Below are 23,474 nucleotides of genomic sequence, written 5' to 3'. Positions count from 1 at the left end.
TGCCTGCTGAAAGTATAAGAGCATTAAAAAATAGATTCATGAAAGATGTTTTCTGTTAAAGACACCACAGAAAACTGAGTTGGACTGGTTTTTGATTGGTCTGGCATCAGCTGTGTGGTTCTATGGACAAGCACAAAGGGAAGGCTGCGGTTATTTTTGGACCACCACCGTCTGGACTTCCATGTACTGTAATGTTTTAGTGTTTACCATCACTAGTTCAGTTCTTCTGGGATTATGAGTCAGCCCTGTTAAGGAATTGTACAGAGGTCCTTCAAGGACACTGACCTACCCTCACTGCATCCAAATTAAAGTGTTTGTACGACTCCAGCACACAAACCGAGCCCAGAGACTACCATCACCACCAAACTCCTCAATTCTGCTGTGTTTTCTTTTCAGTGTGTGTGCTCTGTAGCCTCAAATTAAAATTGGCCTTGGGTTTGAGTTTGACTTTTTCTCTCACACAGTGCATATTTTGTCATGTTGTTTGTGCGCTGTGGAACGTCAGCACGGATATTTTCGGTCGCATTGAGGAGTCTACCCATAGCAGAGCAAACACAACCCGACGTCGGCAGAGCGTTTTGTTTGCTGAGCCCGTCACCTTTCAGCAAGCATTTGCAGCTCATCTTCTTCACTGACAAAGTGATGATGTATCCATGGGAATTTAATTGTGTTACTGTAAGGACTGGCAATGCAGCTGGCTATCAAGCATGCCATGTACTGGCAACATCTGAACCTTTGGCTGTAGTCTTGACATCCACATTCTCTCCCCCCGAGCTGAACTGTGCACTTCCGAATAACACAAAATGCCCCGCAGTCATTTAAAAAAGTCAACCAGTATCACTGCTGAAAGTAGATTAAAATGGCATGTTTCTGAAATGACTGTTTGACCTTTTGTTATTTCAGTGAAGTATATGTTCATCCCCTTGATTACACATGTCAACCAGTGATGACATGTAGAAACCTCAAGTCTGGTTCTCTGCCATATCTTCCTTCTGACAAAGCATCCTGTGACAACATCACACACCACAACTTGGGTTTAATATTACCATCAACATTACTCAGAACCTGACCCTGCTGAACTTTTGTATACAGTATATGTCAAATTACAGTATGCGGCACAAGAACAATGAAAATGCTATGACTATATAATACTTTGCACCATATTAATAGCTATGCAAATACTTTTGATTACCAGGAGCAGTTCCAGATCATTACATCTGCAGATATTGTGTGTCTATAATAAAATGATTAACCAGGAAGGAGCAGTTGTATGAAAAGTGTAATCTTTCAAATACGTTATTGTGTGTGGCAGAGTCATGTAGGTTTATAAAAGTCAGGTGGACACAGTGTTCCAGGTCAGAGCTGAGGTCTGCACCGCTTCGGTCCAGAGAGCAGTATGAGTCACCGGAACAGAGCAGATTGCTAGCTTGCAGAATTCATTAAGACAAATGTAAGGTATATGGATTTCCTCTGGAAGGAGAAAAAAAAACCTTGGCAGCTGCAGAACAGCACCCTAGTGAATCCTCAAGTAGCTTTCCATACACCTTTGGAATGACAGCATGATTTTTTGCAACTCTGTAGATGATTTATGATGGTCTGAATGTAAAGGAATTACCTTAAATCCTTCAGCGTGCTGGCCGATTTTGTATTGTTTTTGGAACCATTCTCATACAACTAAAACAGACTCTTAACGTTAGGCTACTGTATGGGCACTAAACAACTACTTTTTAAGCAGCTAGTTTAATACATAATGAGTAGGTTTGCCTAGTAAAACTATCGGCTAAATGAGAGTCGTCAGTGTGGACACTGATAATGCTTAAGAAAATGCAAATGTGGCTGTTGAAGGTGCATGCTAATGTCCTTTTTAATTAAACACGAGCTGCTGTATCATGTCACCTCCCTCTGTGCAATGGCGCCCCAGTGTGGGTACAAGACAGTCCTGCAGTAATAAACTCTCGCCCAGTCCAGTTATTGGTGTCACAGTTACGGTAATGTCATTACTTTCGTAAATTACTGTTAAAAATGTAACACTAGTGTTACAGTTGCTGTATACCTGTAGGCTACCCCGTTCACAAGATAGGTGCTTACACTTAGCTTGCGAAAATAGGTGAAGCAGAGTTTTACTTAAAATTAAATCCTTATTACGGCAATAACAGTAGCAATATAAGTGCAACACGTTATTGCTCAACGCCTGATAACAAAAATAGTAGAACAGAAGTAAGGCAAAGCCAAGAAACTACAAATTGTAAGCTAACGTTAGCTAAACTAGCTTAACAGTAAAGCCTATAAAGCCTCAAATGTAACGTTTAAACTAATGTCAGAGGCGCTATATTTCGGGCGACAACATTATGCGCTTGTAGTCAATTAATCTGCTAAAATGATCCAGGAGCAGTAGTTGTGCTCAGGGATTCAAACTTTAAAATCGACCATAAATGAAGGACTGATCCTGAGTCAGCCACCTCGGCACCGGATGTCGGTTTCGGGAGCAATTTATACAGGAAATACCTTCCGCTGTGGTGAACATTTGTGAAGGGCTGCCATTTTACCGACCTTACGGTAAGAACACTTGCTTCGTGTTGTGTAGCTCGCTGCCTGCCTCATGCCCCGTGCTCAGTGTGCGGTATATTGAACTCGTATCATCGCATATCCAAGCAGTTTGTTTGGTTTGTTTACAGTCAACGTTAGCTAACCTAGCTTGCGTCTGTGATGCTACTGTTAGCAGTTACTAACCCTGATAACGTTATCACGGCAAAAGCACAAACATATCCCAACAGTCTGTTTCCACTGCAGTTAGGATTTAGATATTAAGGGTTTGGTGGGTTTTCACCTTTCACCTCATGTTAGAGAGGTTATAGTATTTTAACGAACTTGCGATGTATGTGGCTTAATATTAGCTGCCTTTTTTTTTTGCCTTTGAGCAAGGAAATTGACTTCATAGCGGATTTTAACTAGCTAGTTTATACGCAACGTTCACTGCTCTAAAAGTATCCTGACGCATGGTGACGCACAAAAACCACAAACGGGCTTCTTTAAAAATATAGTGTTATTGTAGCTCCATGGTCCCAACTATGAAAAAGAATGTACAATGTGTGTGTTCACACTTTGCCTCTTTTTGTTTTTCTCAGCAGCACAAATGAATGATGGTGCTCAAAGTGGTCCAGCTCACCTCTAAGTGCCACCATGAAAACATCCTGGCCTCTCTGCATCAGCTGAGGCTGCAGGGACAGCTGAGTGATGTTACTGTGCAGGTAGACTACCAGGGAGACGTGCAGGAGTTTCAGGCCCACCAGTTGATGCTCGCAGCGTCCAGTGGCTACTTCAAGAAGATCCTTCTCTCGCAGGACGCTACCAGAGACAAATTATTACTCTCCAACATGCACTCTAATGATTTCTCCAAGTTTTTGGAATTTGTTTACACTGGTAAAGTTGAAGTTGTCCGAGACAAGATTGGGGATGTTCAAGCAGCGGCACAACTTTTGGACTGTGAAGATCTGTCTGAGGTTTGTGGTGAGGCTATGAGTGCTGGAATCCTACAAAAACCTACAAATAAAACATCTGAATCAGAATTTGTTGATAAAGGTGACTTACACGGTGCCGAGAAAGAAAAAAGGACAAAAGGGAAGATACAGCCTAAAAGCATACTTCTAAAGCGGCGGCTCTCTCCACAGAGCTCCAAGAAAGAAGTACTTTCAAAAAGATTAAATCAAAAGAATGTAGTGAAGGGTGAAAAAAGACATCTAAGAAACCTAAAACTGAGGTTGACTGGTCAGAAAATCCTTCAGAGTCGTTTGAATACTAAAAGAGGGGCTGACCTTAAAAATGAAAACCAAGTTATCAATGAAGACGCAGAGGAGAAGGAGGACAGGACTGACGCGGAGGCTCAGGCAGAGGATGTGGACAAGTCATCTTTGGGAATGCCAGCTTCTGATGCGGATGATTGGGAATGTGAGGGATATGTGCAGAGTAGTGATCCTGAAGACTCCTTGTTGTTATCTCTGGGGGAGGAAGAGGAGGACGAGGAAGAGGACGAGGGGGGAGAGTCCAAGGAGACATCTAAAAAAACATCCAAGGCCCAGTTCCAGTGTAACAAGTGCCAGCGGACCTTCCACTATGAGAGAAGTTACTTAAAGCACATCAGGTAGGACATATTAGTGCTCCTGGGTTTATTTTATTGGTTGAAACCATAGATACCCTAAAGTATCTGAACTGAATCTTGTATTGCAGGTATTTGGCCAGGTTTGCAGTAAATGACAAGATTAATTCCAGGGCAATTGCAAGCTATTGTTGGTCTCATACCCTTCTATCATTGTTTTAGTAGGCGTTCATAATACACCCAGCCTTTTAAAAATACAAAAAGCTTATGCGGATAACTGAGCAATAAGTTACTAAATACTGAAATGTGTCCATACACAAATGGTTCGCTTAGTTGCGATAGCGCCGTGCTCGTGCTACCACAGCTCTACGATGTTAACGGGAGTAAATCTTTTGAGGCAAATTCAATTCAAAAGCTTGAGCTTGGTCAGACGATCATCAATGCCATTTGTCTTCTGATTTTACTGTAACCGTTACTGATCTCTTGGCCAGTACGTACCATGGGGTGAAAGCAGATGTCATCTATCGCTGTGAGACCTGCCAGCAAACCTTTGCTAACCGCAGCAATCTGAAGATCCATGAAAAGCACGTCCACAGTAATGAGAGGCTTTTTGCATGCGAGTCTTGCGGAAAGACCTTCAAACGAAAGAAGGATGTTGTCCGCCATCAAAGACAGGTGAGGATTCATTACATTCTACACACTTCCTGTATCTAAAATGCATATACAGTGCTATTTACATGATAAAATACACTCAATGTTATGTATAATTATGCAATAATAATAATAATAATTTCCAAAGTGTCACATTTATCGTCATGTTTTCCCCTGATTGATCATTTCTGTCTTACTTCCCTGCTGCTTCTCAGGTACATGAACGTAACAATCTGCGACATGTCTGCCCTGACTGTGGAAAAGCACTCAGCTCCAAAACGGCCCTGCTGTTGCACGAGAGGACACACACGGGTGCAAAGCCTTTTGAGTGCACCGACTGCGGGTCCAGATTTACCCAAAACTCTGCACTCAAGATGCATCGCAGGTACGGAGCTCGCTGACGATAGATGGTCAACATGATGATAAATTGGAGTGGGAGGTTTGTAGATGCTAGAGATAGGCAGGATGGTCCCTGTCTGTCATCAAATGTGAACTAGCTAGAACATCTGAAAGCCAGAGAGAAATAATGACTTAACTTGTTTTACTATGTGCAGGACTCACACAGGAGAGAAGCCATTCGCATGTGACGAGTGTGATGCCCGGTTCACTCAGAAGCACATGTTGGCCTATCATAAGCGATCACACACAGGTAAGAGTTGTTTAATTTCAAAACTATTTAGATTTCTGCATTCTTTAACCCTGTCTCTGTTAAAAGTGTTTTATAAAGTGAGCCTCTTGTAAATATTGTTCTCCTGTTAGGAGAGAAACCCTTCATGTGTGAGGCCTGCGGGAAAAGCTTTGCATCTAAAGAATACCTGAGGCACCACTCAAACATCCACACGGGGTCCAGGCCATACAAGTGCGAGCAGTGTGGTCGAGGCTTCGCTCAGAGGAATTCCCTCCACCAGCACTTAAAGATACACACAGGTATAAATCATTGACATATTTATTCTCGTTCATTCGGAGGCATAATCTACCTTTACAGCTGAGAACCCACTTTTCTTCCTTACTGTTCTGTTTGTTTACACACTGTGTTTTCTGGCGTATGTTTGTTCCCTCTCTGTTGATTGTTAGGCGAGCGTCCGTACAGCTGTAAAGACTGTGACAAGCACTTCACCCAGCTCAATGCCCTCCAGAGGCACCAGCGTATTCACACAGGAGAGAAGCCCTACATGTGTGGGCTTTGTAGACGCACCTTTACAGACAAGTCCACCCTTCGTAGGCACACTATGGTGAGCAGTGCTTATCTTACTGTAGTGGTTACTATCATATAGGGTCATTTCAAATGTACGGGTACACTGTTGGTTAAGCTTGTACTGTGGCAGGATTCATTTACCCATGAGCAAAAAGGGGTATTGTTAAAGGAATACTTCAACAAAATTACCATTTGTATATCAATTACTTACTCCGTGTTACCTTGAGTTGTTGAAGAATTTCTTGGAGGCCTCCACGGTGAACGAAGAAACAAAAAAACCTAGAAAAGTCTTAATGTATTGAAGTAAATGGGTGCTACGTTTAACAACAGTAAAACTATATCAAAACATCCGCTTACAAACTCTCACACCCCTCTTGCAGTATAATCTAGGTCTCATTTATTCAGTCGTATGCAGAGGCATGCGAGAGAAAACGTTTTCTTCAAGAATTCAAGGTAACGCGGGGTGAGTAATTGATATACAAATGGTAATTTTATGGGTGAAATATTCCTAATAAGGGCATACATTTTTTGTTCAATGACTACCAATGCATGTTTATCACCTCCATTTGTTGTGTGTTTAACCCATCATCAGAATGCTGTGAATATAACCTGAGCTTTTTAAACATTCAGATTCACGACTCGGATGCTCCCTGGAAAACCTACCTTGTGGTGCTGGAGGGAAATGTGGAGGACAAGAAACCCAAATCTCCCTCTAAGGGAAAGACAGAAAAAGCAGCAGCAAGGGAGAAAAAGAGCACCACTAGAAAAAGTGGTGCTGCTGCTGCTGCTGCTGCTGGTTCTGGTACTGCTGGCGCTCCTGGTAAAACCTACACCGACTCCTGTTTGATGCCGTCTGAACCAGTCACTCTTCCTTCTGAATGGACCAGCCATGGAGCCATTGCTCTGGTCAGCCACGGCACCCTCGGGGGGATCACCGTCATCCACACTGAGATCCCACATGGGACCCAGATCCATCCCATTGTAACCACTGACAGCACAGGGGCCAGCGTCATTTCCTTGGATGGATCAGCCATCCCCTTCTCCATACCGGTGTCCCTGACTCACAGTCTGTCGATGTGCTCTGAAGCCTCCACCTCTCTTTCTACGCCCACTCTCTCAGCTCCTGTTTCTGTTAACGTGTTACCATCAGAGATCCCAACTGTTTCTACGTCGTCTGTCCTGGAAGTCGCTGTCTCACAGACCATTTTGGCTCCAGTTTTAGACACCAAGGACACTTGCAAGGTGGATATTTCGCAGCCTGATATTCTGACTGTGATTATCGGTGACGAGGTTTGTGAAAAAGAAAAAACAGCTGCTGTCACAAGTGATGGAGAGCAGAGGACAGCAGATAACTCTTTAGTTGATCCCCTAGCTCAAGATGCTGTGTAGAAAATGTATGTGGAATTTCAAATCCTATTTGAACCCCGCTTCTCATGTTATTTCAGTGTTTCCCCTACCATTCTGAAATTCAAGGTGTTTCTTTTCTTTTTTTCTCGAATTTCAAAATAAATAATATTTTTATTCACAACTCACTTTTCACATTCACAGGTGCTCTTTTATTAAATAAACTAAACGCTTATGCTATTGATCTAATTTATGTGCACGTTTCAGTTTGTACTGTCTACTTTGCGCTTTAACATTCTCTCCTTCGGCTCCGTTTTGCGAAGGGCGGGGCTTCGCAGCTGACACACACACCTACACGTGCGCACACATCTACACGTGCGCACACATCTACAGAGCGGAAGAAAGGAGAGGGGATAACTAAATAGAAACCGCGCCGCGCACGCAATCTTCCCGCGCCACCCACGCAATCTGCCCCCCCCCCCCCCAAAAAAAAGCAGTAAACCTAGGGGAAACACTGTATTTCATGTGTGAATGTGTTCTGACCATGTGGTGTTTCATCATTACTTTGCGCTTTCACATCACATTTCAGAGATAAAAACTAAAATGTGACAAAGATGTTAGTGTGATTAATTAAATAATATTGTACATATCTCATAATTCATAGGGTGAAATGTGGCACAAATATATTGAACATTCAGTCAAGCCGGAAAGTCTGCACACCCCTTTCACCTTCTCCATGTTTTATTACGTTACCGACTTATTCTACAATAGATTGAGTTCATTTTCTGTTTCAAAATTCTCCACAAAATAGCCTATAATGAACAGGTTTTTAGACATTTGTATTAATTTATTAAAAATCAAAATGTAAAATATCATACGCAAGTGTGCACACCCTTTGATATGACACCCAAAAGTGAGCTGAGGTGCATTTTGTTTTCACTGATACTGCTTGAGATGTTTCTACAACTTAATTGTAGCCCACCTGTGGTAAATTAAATTGATTGGACATGATTGGGGATGGCCAACACCTGCCGATATAAGGTCCCACAGTTGACAGTGCATGTTAGAGCAAAAATATCTGTATCTGCAGACCTCAGAAACAGGATTGTGTCAAGGCATAGATCTGGAGAAGGGTATGGAAACATTTCTGCAGCTTTACAGGTCCCAAAGAGCACAGTGGCCACCATCATTCGTAAATGGAAGAAGTTTGCCACCAAGAATCTTCCTAGATCTGACCGCCCGGCCAAACTCAGAAATCGGGGAAGACGGGCCTTGGCCAGGGAGGTGAGCAGGAACCTGAGGGTCACTCTGACGTGTATCCTTGAGATGGGAGAACCTTTCAGAAGATCAACCATCCAGGCAGCACTCCACCAATCAGGCCTTTATGGTAGAGTGACCAGACGGAAGCCACTCCTCAGTAAAAGGCACATGACAGCCTGCTTGGAGTTTTCCAAAAGGCACCTGAAGGACTCTGACCATGAGAAACAAAATTCTCTGGTCTGATGAAACAAAGATTGAACTCTTTGGCCTCAATGCCAAGGGTTACGTCTGGAAACAGACAGGAGGAAATCAGACACCGCTCATCACCGGGCTAATACCATCCCTACAGTGAAGCCTGGTGGTGGCAGCATCATGATGTGGGGATGTTTTTCAGCAGCGGGAACAGGGCGACTAGTCCTGATGGAGGGAAAGATGAATGCAGCCAAGTACACCGAGATCCTTGAAGAAAACCTGCTCTAGAGCGCTCTGGACCTCAGACTGGGGCGATGGTCTACCTTCCAACATGAGAACAACCCGGAGCACACAGCAAAGAGAATAAAGGAGTGGCTTCGGAGAAAGTCTGTGAATGTCCTTGAGTGGCCCAGCCAGAGCCCAGACCTGAATCCAATTGAACATCTGTGGAAAGAGCTGAAAATGGCTGTGTGTCGACGCTCCCCATCCAACCTGACGGGGCTTGCAAGGATATGCCAAGAGGAATGGGCAGAAATCTCCAGAAACGAGTGTGCAAAGCTCGTAGCTTCTTTACCAAGATGCCTTGAAGCTGTAATCGCTGCCAAAGGTGCATCAACTAAGTATTAGGCTATGGGTGTGTACAGATATGTAACCCCTAAATAACGTAAAACATGGAGAAGGTGAAAGGGGTGTGCAAACTTTCCGGCTTGACTGTAAATGTTTAATTCATTACATATGATGCCAAAAATCACATCAGGTTCAGTAAGATGTACCGATCAAATTGATATCAGACATCTGTTCCCCATACATTATGTATTGCAGGAGTTACAACTTCGATGTGTGGGAACCTTGGCAGAAGACCTTGGCAGCTGCACTGCAGCGCCACAGTGAATCCTGAAGTAGCTTCTCATACACCTTTGGAATAACGGCATACTCTCTACAACTCTGCTGACGATTTGTGTTGCTGTGAATGTAAATGAAGTAGCGTAAATCCTTCAAAACTCTGGCACTTTTCTTTCTTTGTAACAATGTCCATATTCCCACAGCTGTGTTTCAAACTTTATCAGGCTCCAATGACAAAGGTTTTTTTTTTTCTAAATGTTAAAAGTTTGGAATTTTTAAATCAGGCTGTTTCAGTTAGTGTCTGATTTTCAAGGGCCTGAAAAGAAAATGTACATTTTGTTGTCAATTTGGACCTTTTCTAAGAGGGAATCATATCAATCTGTCACACGTGAGCATGAGAAAAGAAATGCACATTAAACACAGTGACATTGGATCACTGTTATGAAAGGACACGGTGCACACAAACAACACACAGAGGAACCTAATAGATCAATAAAGGAACATGAATTTGATTATTAATTCAAACAATAGCAACAAGCATTGTATTTGTCATTTAAATCAATGAATACATTTAATGGAAATAATCCCACTCAAATTACATGTGCCTCATGACATGTTGGAAAAGATGATAAAAGCTTGGGAGTTTATTACATATAACATTACTGTTTGATAGGTAAGGTCAAAGGCAGGAGAGCACAGCTGGGATTATAATATCTTTATTATTGTCCATTCGCACTAGCATACAGATCATATCCAAGGTCCATTGTCATTCCATGTGGAAGAAGCTGGATACGCAGGGGGACTTGACCCTTTTGTAAAAACTTTGGTCTGGCTCACACTAGTGAATGTAACAACGCTAATCTATACACAATGACATGCTTTAGCAACTGGCCATTTGGAAGGTGCACTGCTGTATTAAACCTTCAAAGGATACATTCACATCACAACACAGCATGAGATGAGTGACTAATGAAGCACATTTCCCCCCCCCAAGATTACTGCCCTGAAAATAAGGTGTAAAGGTTTCCATGTCAGTGCTTTTCATTCAAAATTACATTTTTTCACAGGCAAACTATAAATCACAGCCTACAGATTCAAACATTCAAAGTATTACTACATGAACAAATCCTAAAGTGAAAATAAAAGATCCTGCAGTAATGTAAGTATGAATGCGTGGTGGGAAAAAATAACAATAGCGATTAAATACTAATGTTTAACAGTCTACACTGGGTGCATATCATTGCCCTTCTTCAAGAAGAGTCTCTCCCCATTGGTGATAAAAAGGAAACTAAATCGCTGTGTGGCTGCAATGTCTGACCTACTTTAAAAAATGTATATAATGGTGTGTTCTTCAAATTCATACACACAATCATCTTACGGAGAACAAACTGAAACATTTAAATAATTGTTTAAATATATAATAAACTAGATTTGAAAAAACAAGCTGTATCTGACTAGGAAACAATAACTGTACAAAACATGCAGTGCTTATTGTCAATACTAACATCCGTTTCAATACGATGTACCGCTCTGAAATCCCCCAGGATGGATTTCAGCAGAAAAGGTATGCAGCAGTCCTCTAGACAGAGGTGAGGGCGAGAGGATTTACAGTCTGACTAGATTCAGATATGCTCGTAAGGAAAGCAAAGATAGTACTCTGACAGTGGAGCAGTGAGCAGTGAGATATTCAAAGTCATCAACAGACACTCTCTCCAGATTCTATACATAGTGAGGTGAGTGAAAGTGTTTGTGTGTGTGTGGGTCTGTGTGTGAAAGCATGCGTGATGGATTTGTCCCTCTGTGCTGCATTTCTACCCTCAGGTTTCTTTCATTTCAAGTCCCCTTCATCGCCCTGGATGGTCTTTTTGATGCGCAGTAGGAGGGCTGTGTGCCACTGGTCCAGACGTGAGATCGAGTCAAAGTCCTTGATCTGCAGGCGGGCAAGAGACACGGAGATGAGATTTCTTCCCCCAAATTAGGATTACAATTGAAAATTCTGCTCACAGTTTAACACTTGTGCTTTACGAGGAACATTTTTGGCTTTTACATTTTTCAATCATTTGGGCCGCATTTATGAATATGGGATTTTGTCATGAATGTTTTTTTTTTCTTAGAATTTGAGGTTCAACCTCAGCTCCTATAATAAGTCTATAATAAACTGTGTAGCCAAAACACAGACACTCAGACCCTTAAGGACAAAGATGTCCCAATTGTGACTAATTAATACCACATTTGCTCCCACAGTCTTTACAGATAAGAGCAGGAGTGTTATTATATCAGGCTTTCAATCTAGAGCCCTGGTTTCAAATTGTAATTTGTTGTATTTTGCAACAGATTGTGCCATTTTCTCATGTTTGACCTATGGGGCAAATACATGTTATTTTCCTGATTTCCTGCACAAAAAAATAAAAATGCATCAAAAATCAATGTTGCTAATCATCGACACATCCAGACTGGAAGAAATCCCCCTAGCAATGAATATAAAGAAACTTCCATTGTCCATAAAAAAAGACAAACTGGTTAAAAAGGTCAGAATTCTGAAAACGAATTAATATTCGGTAGTTATGATGAGTGAAAGGGGAACATTTACATTATATATTTATGGCAGTTTTTTTGATGCAGACATTTTTTACTTTTATCTAAGGACTTTTTTTTTTTGTGTTAAATTACTTTTACTCTACCATTACTGGTTACATTTGGATGAAATTACACAGTATACAGTTCAATTTCTTCCTCCAGCATTGCATATGTATAAACTAACACACCTGTAGAAATTGCAATGCATTTCTTCAAACCTCTGACATGAAAATCTTGCTGTACGTAACATACTGTAGATGAGGACTCTTCACTTTCTGACTTTAAGTTAACTTTGAGAACTCTTTGAGGTACTCAGCTATATATAGATACACTCAGTCAGTCTGTACCAGTTCCATATAAACACACAGGTCCTGGGAGACTGAATAGATACCTGACTTCCAGTTTTCATCTTTCTTGAACACACAAGGGATCCAACAAAACTACAGCAGCAGAAGCAAAGGGATTCATGTGCTCGCCAAAAGCCTCGTTTCAAAACTTGAGAACTTTCCGAGGGTATACAAGACTTACTGCCTCTGTGAAAGCTTCACTGTTCTGTTCCTCATGAGCCTCAAGAAGTTTCTGTAAAGACAAAAAAGAAATGTTGGTAACTCATAGAAACTGAATAGATTAAAAAGGAAAAAAGTACAAGTTCTTAGCATCGAGTTACCTTCAACAGTTTGCATTCTCGAGAGTCTGAGAAAGCCGGGAACATCTCTTCGTATTTTTCAATAGCAAGCTGTGGAGACACAGCATGTTAAACCAACTGCCAGTCCAAAATCCTGAGACTGAACCACAAAGGTATAAACTCGCCTTAGCGTTGAGCTCGTCGACAATGAAATGACAGAGGGAAGCTTTGAAGAAATACTCTTTAGCGCTGTATTTCAGCAATGGGTTGTCCATTGTGTTGGCTCCAACCTAGATACATCCACATCGTACAAAAAGTATTTGAAATGTCAGCATCGCCAAATCAGTATTGATTGAGGAAGTGCAAGCATGACATGCAAATACAAGTAGTGCACACACCTGCTCGTAGATCTCAATAGCCCTGTGGTACTGCTCCAACTGAGCACAGTAAGCCCCCACCTTCAGCAGACACTTGTTGGCAGAGCTAAGGGAAATTGCACAATACTGATTAATAAACACCTTTAATAAAAATTGATGTTTTACATTTACAGTGGCTGCTTTAGTTTCATTCATTCATTATTTACACCTGTGCTTTTCCTTCTTTGACATGTCTATGTGAATAAGGCCACTAAATAACTCTTGATTCATACTAGTTACTTATGAGCAGGAGGCAGAGAAATCTCATTTTGAAATAATGGGATGCGTGTACACCAGGGGTGGGGAACCTCCGGCCTCCGGGCCGTATACGGCCCACGAGACCATTTGATCCGGCCCTCGAGGTAATTCATAAACACACGCAAACAAATCCACTAGAAAAAAAACTAAAAAATCTAGACAGCAATATTTTAAATGGGCGATTGACTGTTTTTCCTGGCCACGGTCGGGGTCCTTAAACACAACACGACTGGAGCGTGTCATCACGTGGTCACGTCATGTAAAGAAACTTCAATATTAAACAAGACTGTCATTGACATCAGCGAACGCAGCGTGGCGAGTGTAAAAAAGAGAAAGGTGGATGCGGAATGTCGCACTTTCACGGAGAAATGGACAAATGATTATTTCTTTGTGGAAGTAAAAGGCCAGTGTGTCTAGTTTGTGAGGACGTCATTACACCACGAAACATGCTGAACTGCACGAGCTGAAAGAGCGAGTGCGTTTGGATAAAGTTAACGCTCTTCGGCGGAGTTTGGCCCAACAAGCAGCTCTCTGCAGAGCAGAACATACAAACATGGAGAGATAGAGAGGTAGACCACCACACCAAGAACAGACTATTCCACCACTGCTGTGCAATTATCACTGACATTTACAATACTCACTTTATGTTCTATCAACCACTTGGTACTTATATTACTTTTTATTCTCTTTAATTATTGTGTACTGCCTTTTTACTTCATATGTTCTTTTGTTGTGACAAGATACATTTCCCCGTTGTGGGACTAATAAAGGATTGTTTTCTGATAAAACAGAAAGATACATGGATAAAACAAGTTGCTTTTTTGCACAGCATAAAAGAAGAGTGAAATGAATGGGCTGTGTCTTAAAAGAAATTGCAGAGGTTACGAGTTCAATAATTAGTATGGCCCTCGAAGGATGTTGTGAAAAATAAAATGGCCCATGATAGGAAAAAGGTTCCCCACCCCTGGTTACACATTCTGACTTTTTGTAACATTAAATATACACAAGCTCTTTGGAAATAAAGGTTAACAGCTTTTAAAATACTGCAACCTCTTCACTGCCATGGGAGAGAAGATCTGATATTCATACAAACACCTGGTAAATGTTGCCTCATAATAGCAGCAAACTTATGTAATTATGCAGACAGGATATTTTCACTAATTTGACACGTCATAGCAGCGAAACACACCGGTGTCATTTATTATGAGTGTTCTGCGCCCCAGTGTTGTGCATGGTGGCTCACTTGCGTACGCTTGTTAATGTTATTAGTGACAGCTGTGCTTTCTCTGCTACAGTCAAAATGTGAAAAAGGCTCCTGTGAACAAAAGCATTTCTGATTCTGTAGCAGCCATATGGTCCTATATAAACATCTATTTTGTTATTCTTTACAAACCCATTCTACTCTTAATGAGTTTCATCTTTCCATGAAGTTGTAGAAAAATTAAAATCAGTGTACAACACCTACACAGTGTGAACACAACATGTCTTCATATCACTAACTATTTGGGGTGATCAGTGATCAGTTTTAGAGATTTCAGAGCTGGAAAAAGACTGAATATAAAGTATTTTTTATATTACCTGTTGGATTCTTCCCCTTTGTAGTAGTCTGCTGCTTGTTCATAATGTGCAACAGCCTTTACAAAATAAGAAGAAAAAAATACTTGTGTGTTCCTCAAAACACATATGCCATATAGTCGTAGTTTTAATAATTCATATGATAAGTATTAACAGACGATGTAACCTCTGGTTATGTGATGTTACCTTTTCAATATCCACCAGTTCAGACTCGTAGATCTCTGCGATACTGATGTGGTGTTTGGCTGCGATGGTGAATCTTCCCTGGAGGAGAAGAGAAATCGTTACTAACTGGAACTATCCACAGACGCCTCTCGAGTCAATTAAATTGCTGCGTTACATTCTCAGTGCAGAGAGGCGAGGTCAAGCAGAAGCCTGTGGTTCCATGTCTACAAGGTTTAAGCTTTTGAAAATACTCCTTGCTAAAGGGAGTAACAAGTGGACAATTTGATCAAGGCATAAGTGTTAAACAAACAAATATATGTGCTAAGATGAATATGTTGATATGGGCCCAAAAATAAAATCTGGGAGTGGAGGGAAAGGCAAGGACAACATCCATGTGTATGAAGATTTTCAGTCATCTAGATCAGTGGATCCCAACATTTTCCCTTAAAGGAGTCCTTTTCTATCGTTGAGTAAACTAACGACCCCCTGAAGTGACATATTTTATAGATATTTCATATTTAATGGAGAAACAACAGATAAACTGTACAGTTAGCACAAATAGTGAACGCAATAACTGCAGGAAGGTTGTGTAAACGTAGCAACTTTTGCACCGATTACTTCCTGTGAAAATTGCATCAGATATCCGTTTTCTCCTTATTTTTAGGAATGTTTAATACAATTCTGTCTGTATTATGTTTTTATTTTAACAATCATATATACTTAATAGGCTTCTTTTTCAATGTTTCCTTCTACCTGATGCTTGGCCATTGTTCTGTAAGCTAGTTGCTTGTTTAACCTGCATACATCTCTTAATGCATGACCAGGCTGTTTAGCAGAGAGTGAAGGCACGGTTACTAAAGCAGCATGAGTTCAGGTCTTAACTGCGCCCTTATCCTGCGGAAAAACATTTATATCTCAAATAATAATCCAAACTTTAAAAATAACAATTTCATTGAGGTTTTCTTCACAGAAATGAATGAAATCCAGAGATATAGGCCAACTGTGTGCCAACTTTTCTTCTACCCCTTACAATCAAGAAGGCCCAGCGACTCTTGTGAAGCTTTGGCGACACCCACTGATCTAGATGATGTGATATCAGGACTAATACTGGAAGTCAAAGGAGAATATAAGTCACAACTAAACTTTCTCAGCTATAAAAATAAAAGTGATATGGCCAAATTTACAGTTTCTGAATGAGAACATAGATGGACACTTTCTATTCACATCTTACCCTGTGATCTTACCATGTCTGTGTATATATCGATGGCAGCATTTAAACACTTGATTGCCTCTTTTGGCAGCATAAAGGTAAGAGGAGGGAACAATTAGACATCATGTTAGTTTTGTTAAAATCTAACAGACCATTGCACAGCACCTCGTTCTGTATCCATCTGCATGCCGTGTTATTTCAACAGTGTGAAATGATGTGAATGATACAATCAAATGTTCTCATGTGTCAGGTGTAATACAAAACAAAACCATAAGCATGACCCTCCTCTTCTACAAATCAAATACATTAGCCAGCTACCATCCAATAAACCCATTGCTACATCTATAATTAGGAGAATACTAAACGAGGCCATTGAGAGTACAAAGAGCACAATAACCCAACTAGTGGTAAACTCCATAACAAGGGTAATAACTCCAGCACATTGTGATTCATCTTTTGCTTCAGATATTAACAGAAAATCAAACACAGCAGATTGTAAAAAGGTTATAAACTACAGGCTCATAGCTGGAGACCTAGTCGTAAACTTCACTGATTTGCTGACAAAGCTGTGAGAACTGCCATGGGTAAACCAAATGTTAATGGATGTGATAAATGACAGCAACAACTGTCAACTGTAGAGTACACATTTCATAACATAAACAGTGAAAAGATATATTTAAAGGGAAGGGAAGTAAAAATTCAAGCACTAAAATGTAAGACATGGTTTGGATCTGAGTTTCCACATGGTCTCACCATTAGGATCGGACTTCTTGAAAGCATTTCCTGCATCAATGAAACTGGTGGCACAGTCATGTTTGTTCTGCAGCTGCATATGGAGACGTGCCGCTTTGCAAAAGGCACTCCCAGCAGCTGGAGACAAAGAAAAGAAGAGAAGGACAGAGACCATCACACACACATACTAATTTATGCACATAATTCCACCTTTTTTTTCCTTTTCTTTTTTACTTGTGGCACCTTCACAAGTGCTGCGCTTGCAGTTATAGTGCCAAAAGATCAGCACATAATCCTACAGCTTCTCAAGTGTTTTGAAATTGATATGGTGAATATATCTTTAGTAGAAAACAGCTTATCACACCGCTCCAGTTCTTGGCCATCTTGAACATGTTGGCCGCTCTGCAGTACATCTCACATGCTTCCTCCACTTTTTGAGGTCCTCTAGACAGAGAAAAGAAACAAAAAGAAAACAGATTTACACAATTGAATATAGTAGACATTTTCATAGAGGCTCCATGGCATATTAAGGTTAAAACAACATCAGTCTGACCTACATATTGAAGTTATATCTAATAAACTATGTCTAAATGGCACCATAGGGTGATGGACTGTGTAACAAGCAAAGTTGCTGCATTTCTCAGGGAGCTGCAATGCTCAGATTGGTGGACTGTCTTATATAAATCTTCTACATAAGCACTATAGCTCTCCCTCCCTCCATGACAAGAAGTGGACCCCTGGGACCTCCCTGGAGTTGTAATAATACTCTGGCCATTCAATCATGGCAGAGGATTACATCACCGCTTGGTCAGTCACAGAATTACCAGTATAAAGCCTGCCAAGAATCATCACGCACAATAACTGACGACTAGTAACATCTGGGGGTCACCTCGGACAGAGCGTTGGAAAAAAGACTGAGTCACGCAAGACAATACATCCTGGCTTTTTGTATTTTGGGCCTATGTATACAAAGCCTTCCTTTGCATTCTTGTTTCTATTGCAGTTAAATATTCAAATAGGCATTCATTAGATTTAAATAAAACCATATTAACGATCTCCCCAAGGTCACTGGTAGACAATAAGTTTTGGATGAGAATCAAAATGTCTGTAGACCTTTGTAAGGACAACCGCTAGGGAAACGAGAATCACATTATTTTTAATGAAAGAATGCATTTATATTGAAGAACAGGGAAGTTTTCTCCAGGTTCATCTATATTTAAGGTTTGCTTCATCTTTTAAGCTGAAACCTTGGGTCTATGTGTTATGGGGGTTAGTAGGCTCTTTTCACAGCAGTCATTTTGACATGTAATTGCAGAGTAAACACAGGTGTAATTGATATAAAAAAATAATTATGGCCCTGTTCTATTTAGTGTGTCACAGCCATGGCAGTGAGCAAGCATACACAATACCAGGGCACTGGTACACCTAAATGTAACAGGGCCATAATTAATGCTATTAATTACACCTGTGTTTAACTTGCAATGCATGTCAAAATGGCTGCTGTGAAAAGGGGCTATTAATATGTTGATGAGTGCATTGATGAAAGTAACCATTCAAATTGAACCGTGTGGGCACTACCTCAGGGATAATGACGTTAGGTCTGAAGCTGGTCTAAAGACAATGTGTTTGGGTGATGTATCGTTACTTAAATATAGAAATAAATTCCTGCAGTTTAAATTAAATGTAGTCATAAAGAAATCAACTGTTCGGGCAGTATAACAATATTATACAAAAAAAATCAAAATATAGATGGAACTATATAAAAAAGTAGCAAATAAAGTAGATATCTTAACCTTAATTAAAAACAGTCTGCTGCGTAGCTTCCAAGCTAAGGCTATGTCCAGGTGAGAGTCGTGTTGGCTTGTTTACAATGATGCTGACAGCTAACTTAGCTAACGTTAACTGACATACAGGAATTGTTACACTGAATGTCACGTGTCGTCGCACTGGTTTAATATCTAACTAAACTACAATATCTTGCCAATTAATATATCGAGAATAGCTGGAATGTATGTCTACATTAAGGTCGGCTGTGTGCCAACTTTGCTACCAACAGTTAACGCGTGCTAGCTGTTTGTTCTTTGGTGCAGTGCTGTCTTACCCTCCAAACATCCCTCCCAAAAAAGAGCCAGAGGACTTGGTTTTTTTGTCAGCGTCGGCCATTAGCTGAATCGCTTCCTTCTCCTTCCCAGAGTTGTCCATGTCTTTGCTTTACTTGAGACAAATGTATAGTGAGGCAGAAAATACCCGCAGATGATTCCGCTGTGTACAGTGAGGATTACAGTTGATGGGTTTAATCAGCGTAGGCGTGCACCAGCTAGTGGCTTAGCCGAGTACCGTGGTATCGCGGGAGTTTGAGTGCTTTACGTGACAAACGCAGTTGGCTTCAAGGAATAAGAAACTACAATTCCCAGTGAAACTTAAAGCTATCTTTTATATGTTTTTGTCTGATGACGAATCGCGACAATATATTTACCCTTTATTCATTTTCTTCCCCATTAAATCTGACACACTATCAAATCAAGTTTGATTTTCTTATATGCAGAGATCAAATGCAATATCTTGTCTGAAAAGTCCTAAAGAAGCAACATTACCACTAACAAGTGTACGTTAGGTGTTTCCAAAGGTGTAGGTTGAGAAGTGGGGGGGACACAAAACAAGGGGGTCTGGGGGTCCTCCACCAGAAAAAGATTCTCGATTTGAATCCCATTTCCTGCATTTCTACAAACATCTAGGGACTTTATTATAAAATAATTATTCTGCCAGAAAGAATAGTACTAAAATATGTATAAGAAAAAGCTGAGATTGAGATTCAATTTCCACTTATTTATGGTCATATAACTATTGATACAAAATATGACCAGACGAACCACAAACGGGTCAAAAAACAAATGGCTTAGGTTGAAGGTTTAAGGCAAACGACAAATAATCAAACTTTTAATATAAAGAACATTTTTCATCGTCCTCCATCTATCCCTTCAATCCCATCTCTCCATGTATACTATACTGTCCTTTCTCCTCTTCTCACCTGAAAGAACCAAACACATGCTTCCTCACTTTACTCATTTGCAAGGATAAACTCCTGGCAAATGTTTCCCCTGCGGACTTTATCCAGCATTTCTTTGTGAATGTGACAGACTGCTACATTGTTCATGCGAATTTGCAACCTTGTGCTTCTCAGCCAGGTCTTCAACCTCCTCAGAGCACTGAAGCTCCTCTCTGCTTCAGCAGAGGCTGCAGGGACAAGCATAAGAAGCCATATAAGTGCTTCTACTTGGTTTAAAAGGCCACGGACTTCAGGCGACTGATTCCTCAGAATAGCTGCAGCCTCTGAAGTGGTTTTGTATGGGTATTGGAGCTTAAACATGTTCAGCTGCACCTTCACTGACCTTTGGTTTAATTTAGGATACTGCTCCACCACTGCGGTGTCCAGCTCCCCAGTCAGGAGGACTTCCTCCAGCTTCGCCAATGTTTTCAGACCACTTGGATCAAACCTCTCCTTCAGCTGCATGTCCACAGTATGCAGCACCTTGAAGAAGTCAGCTCTGTAGTGTTCTTCTGGGGTTGTGGGTATGTGTGCAGTAGTGTCATTGTCAATTAAGCATTTTGGTGGATGTGGGGCACGGTTATGGGCTGAATATTTAGCTTGCTGATCTTCTCTGTTGCATGGCTGTATATCTCCTGGAACTTCTCCTCCGTTCTCTTTGCCCTCAGGGTGGTCCTCACACAATCTGCTGCAGAGAGCATACCAGACACTGTTTCTGTCCACTTCTGCAGTGTGCAATTAAGGCACTCCAACTCCTGAATTACTTCAGTGGCCAGCATGAGTCCTAACACTCTTCCGAATCTCTCCTGCAGCCCTCTTGCAGTCACACCAGTGTTTGAGGCATCTGTTTGGGCCACGTCCTCTAAGATGAGTAGCACCGACTCGTACTGACGTAGCACAGACCAGATTGACCTGGTCGTCCATCTTGTTTGACACAAGGGCTGCAGGTTGCTAACTGTCCCTGATGCTGTGGTTGCAATGTTCACAAATTTAGTTTTGTATTAGCCCGACAATTAGTACAGACAGCCAAGTTTGTGGAGCCAATCCAGGGCATCAGATGTTAGTGTTGAAGCTGTACAAGCAGCGTGGGTGACCAGATTTACACAGTGGGCGCCACAGTGTACATACAAAGCCAATGGCTGCATCTCCCTTATCCTGGCCTGTGCTCCCTTTCTGTCGCCTGATATGTTTGCTGCTCCATCATATGTCTGTCCACGCAGACCAGACAGCGGAAGATTCAAGCGCAGCAACACATCTGTGGCAACTTTTGCTAAGTTTTTCCCAGTTGTGCTTGACACTTCGTAAAATAGCAAGAAGGCCTAACGGGGGACCAAATCATGGTCTACATACCTGACACGTATGGCTTCCTGTTCAGTTCCTTCTATGTCCTGTGTTCCATCAATAATAATGGAATACTGGAGGAGAGGCAGCTTGTAAATTGAGCTAATGATTTCCCTAATTATGCTGTTTGCAAATAGATTTAAAATTTCATTCTGGATTTTGGGGGATGTGTAATCATGTTTTCTTGTTGACAGCCATTTCTCTAAGCCAGGGTCATCTTCACATCTTACTTTCAGTAACTGACTTTTATTTTCCCTCTTCAGCTGCATGGCCCCTAAGAGCAGCTCCCTGGCGTGCCAAGAGATGTTCAGAGCCCACAATTTTTCAAGAGACACCGTCTTGATTCCTGTTGCTGTGCAGCTTTGGCTGAAGATAACTGGGCATCTACTGGTTTAGTTTTTTGGCAGTGGGTAGTGACGGCAACTTTGTGTGCATTGCTTTGGACATGTTCTGCACATTTTGAGTTGTCTTTTTCCAGTTTCAGAAACCGGTTTTGAAAAATGTTGGATCTGCATTTTTGGCCAAATTTGATCTTTCATGCCCAAAAGCTTGAGCACAGAAAAAACACAAGATTCCATTGACTCTTGGACTGTGGTGGAGCAAAGGAAATTCACAGTACCACGCTGCTGCACTACAATGAGCTTTAGGTCAGCATGGTCGGGTTCAGCTTTCTGCTTGCCTGCCTGCAGTTCTCTTCTTGTGTCTGTCTCCTCAGGTCTCTCCTATGAAATATGAAAATGTGCTAGCCTGTTGCTGACATGAGACATAATTGAAATACATTACCTGGCCCTTTATGCAGCACATACCTGCAACTCTGAGCTGCTTCTTCCGGTCTCACCCTCCCTGTCTTGAAGCCCCACCACCTCATCCGATCTCTGATATGAAAGAAGTAGACACAGGCACAACAATGCTAATAAGCTGGAGCCATATATAAATCACGTTGGTTGTATCATTATTAGTGTAGCCTACTTTATTTTTAAATCAACTTTATCTTTAATTCAAACTGTATTTACTTCTTATCATGTACACTTCTTCCTCTCATTGTCAACCAATCAAAATCCCCTGACTACAGCACATAACATACCTGCTGCACTCTGTGCTGCTTCTCTCTGCCTTACCCGCTATGTCTTGAAGCCCCTCCACCTCATCATCTGATCTCTGATATGAAAGCAATCGCGTTATGATCATATTGAGCCATTGGTGTGTGTGAGTCACACATGAAACTAAGAGCCAGAGAGTCTGCTTGTCATACATTGCTGACGAGAAATATTAGGAGGCACTTCATCAACTTGGTGAGTTACTGCCGGTAATTGCCGGTAGCATCAAGCTAGCAAATCCAGCATTAGCTGAACATCAACAGGTGTAGACAGAAAATATGATTTCCTGACATAATTTACTGAATTAACCAACTCACATCTCCTTTCTTTCTTTTCACCCAAGCCATTAAAGCAGGGGTGGGAAAACTACGGGCCATACACGGCCCATTGGCATTTTAATCTGGCCTATCAAATATTGATACAAAATTGTCCAAATTATGGTAAAGGCCACATTAACTTTGCCTTTTTCCTGCAATACACGCGTTTCCCACTAGATGGCGCACTCCAGACACAATTGACCTTTGCTGGAGTCTGTTCTATTCTCTCCAATTCACCTTTGCCCTCACATTGAGCCCTTCTGTTACAATGAGTGGACCAATGATAAGAAAAGTCGACCGTGAGTGCCGAGTGTTTAATGAAGAGTGGACATCTAAATATTTGTTCACCAAAGTGCGACCGTATGTCTTATTTGAATATAATATCAGCCGCCAGTTTTCCACCAAACTTGCTAACTACGCTAGCAAACAGTCAACGCAAGAACGGGTGGCTACTGCTCAGAGGTTGGCAGCCAATTTACAGACTCAGCTAAATATTTTTCTCCGACAAACTGCAATTCAAGAGTCAAGCACCAAAGC

At 41.3% G+C, this 23,474-nt stretch overlaps 2 protein-coding genes across 2 annotated transcripts; one reads left to right on the top strand and one right to left on the bottom strand.

The window, feature by feature from the left end:
• Positions 1-2,065: 2,065 nt before the first annotated feature.
• gzf1 (GDNF-inducible zinc finger protein 1) lies at positions 2,066-7,471 on the top strand. The gene is made up of 8 exons (XM_029462894.1): positions 2,066-2,556; positions 3,126-4,138; positions 4,585-4,768; positions 4,960-5,129; positions 5,299-5,393; positions 5,504-5,671; positions 5,819-5,976; positions 6,570-7,471. The coding sequence occupies exons 2-8, from the start codon at positions 3,138-3,140 to the stop codon at positions 7,326-7,328; spliced, it is 2,535 nt and encodes an 844-aa protein (XP_029318754.1). The 5' UTR covers positions 2,066-2,556; positions 3,126-3,137; the 3' UTR covers positions 7,329-7,471.
• A 2,807-nt stretch (positions 7,472-10,278) lies between these two features.
• On the bottom strand, positions 10,279-19,456 carry napbb (N-ethylmaleimide-sensitive factor attachment protein, beta b). Its single transcript, XM_029425250.1, has 11 exons — positions 19,238-19,456; positions 17,501-17,580; positions 17,158-17,274; positions 16,439-16,485; positions 15,216-15,293; positions 15,033-15,088; positions 13,179-13,263; positions 12,966-13,070; positions 12,823-12,891; positions 12,684-12,734; positions 10,279-11,508 (listed from the first exon to the last, which is right to left on the bottom strand). The coding sequence occupies exons 1-11, from the start codon at positions 19,336-19,338 to the stop codon at positions 11,407-11,409; spliced, it is 891 nt and encodes a 296-aa protein (XP_029281110.1). The 5' UTR covers positions 19,339-19,456; the 3' UTR covers positions 10,279-11,406.
• Positions 19,457-23,474: the final 4,018 nt, after the last annotated feature.

Source organism: Cottoperca gobio, chromosome 24, assembly GCF_900634415.1.
Source record: "Cottoperca gobio chromosome 24, fCotGob3.1, whole genome shotgun sequence".
Lineage (NCBI taxonomy): Eukaryota > Metazoa > Chordata > Actinopteri > Perciformes > Bovichtidae > Cottoperca > Cottoperca gobio.
Note: the sequence above shows the minus strand (reverse complement) of the source record. Positions and strands in the feature narration are given on the sequence as shown.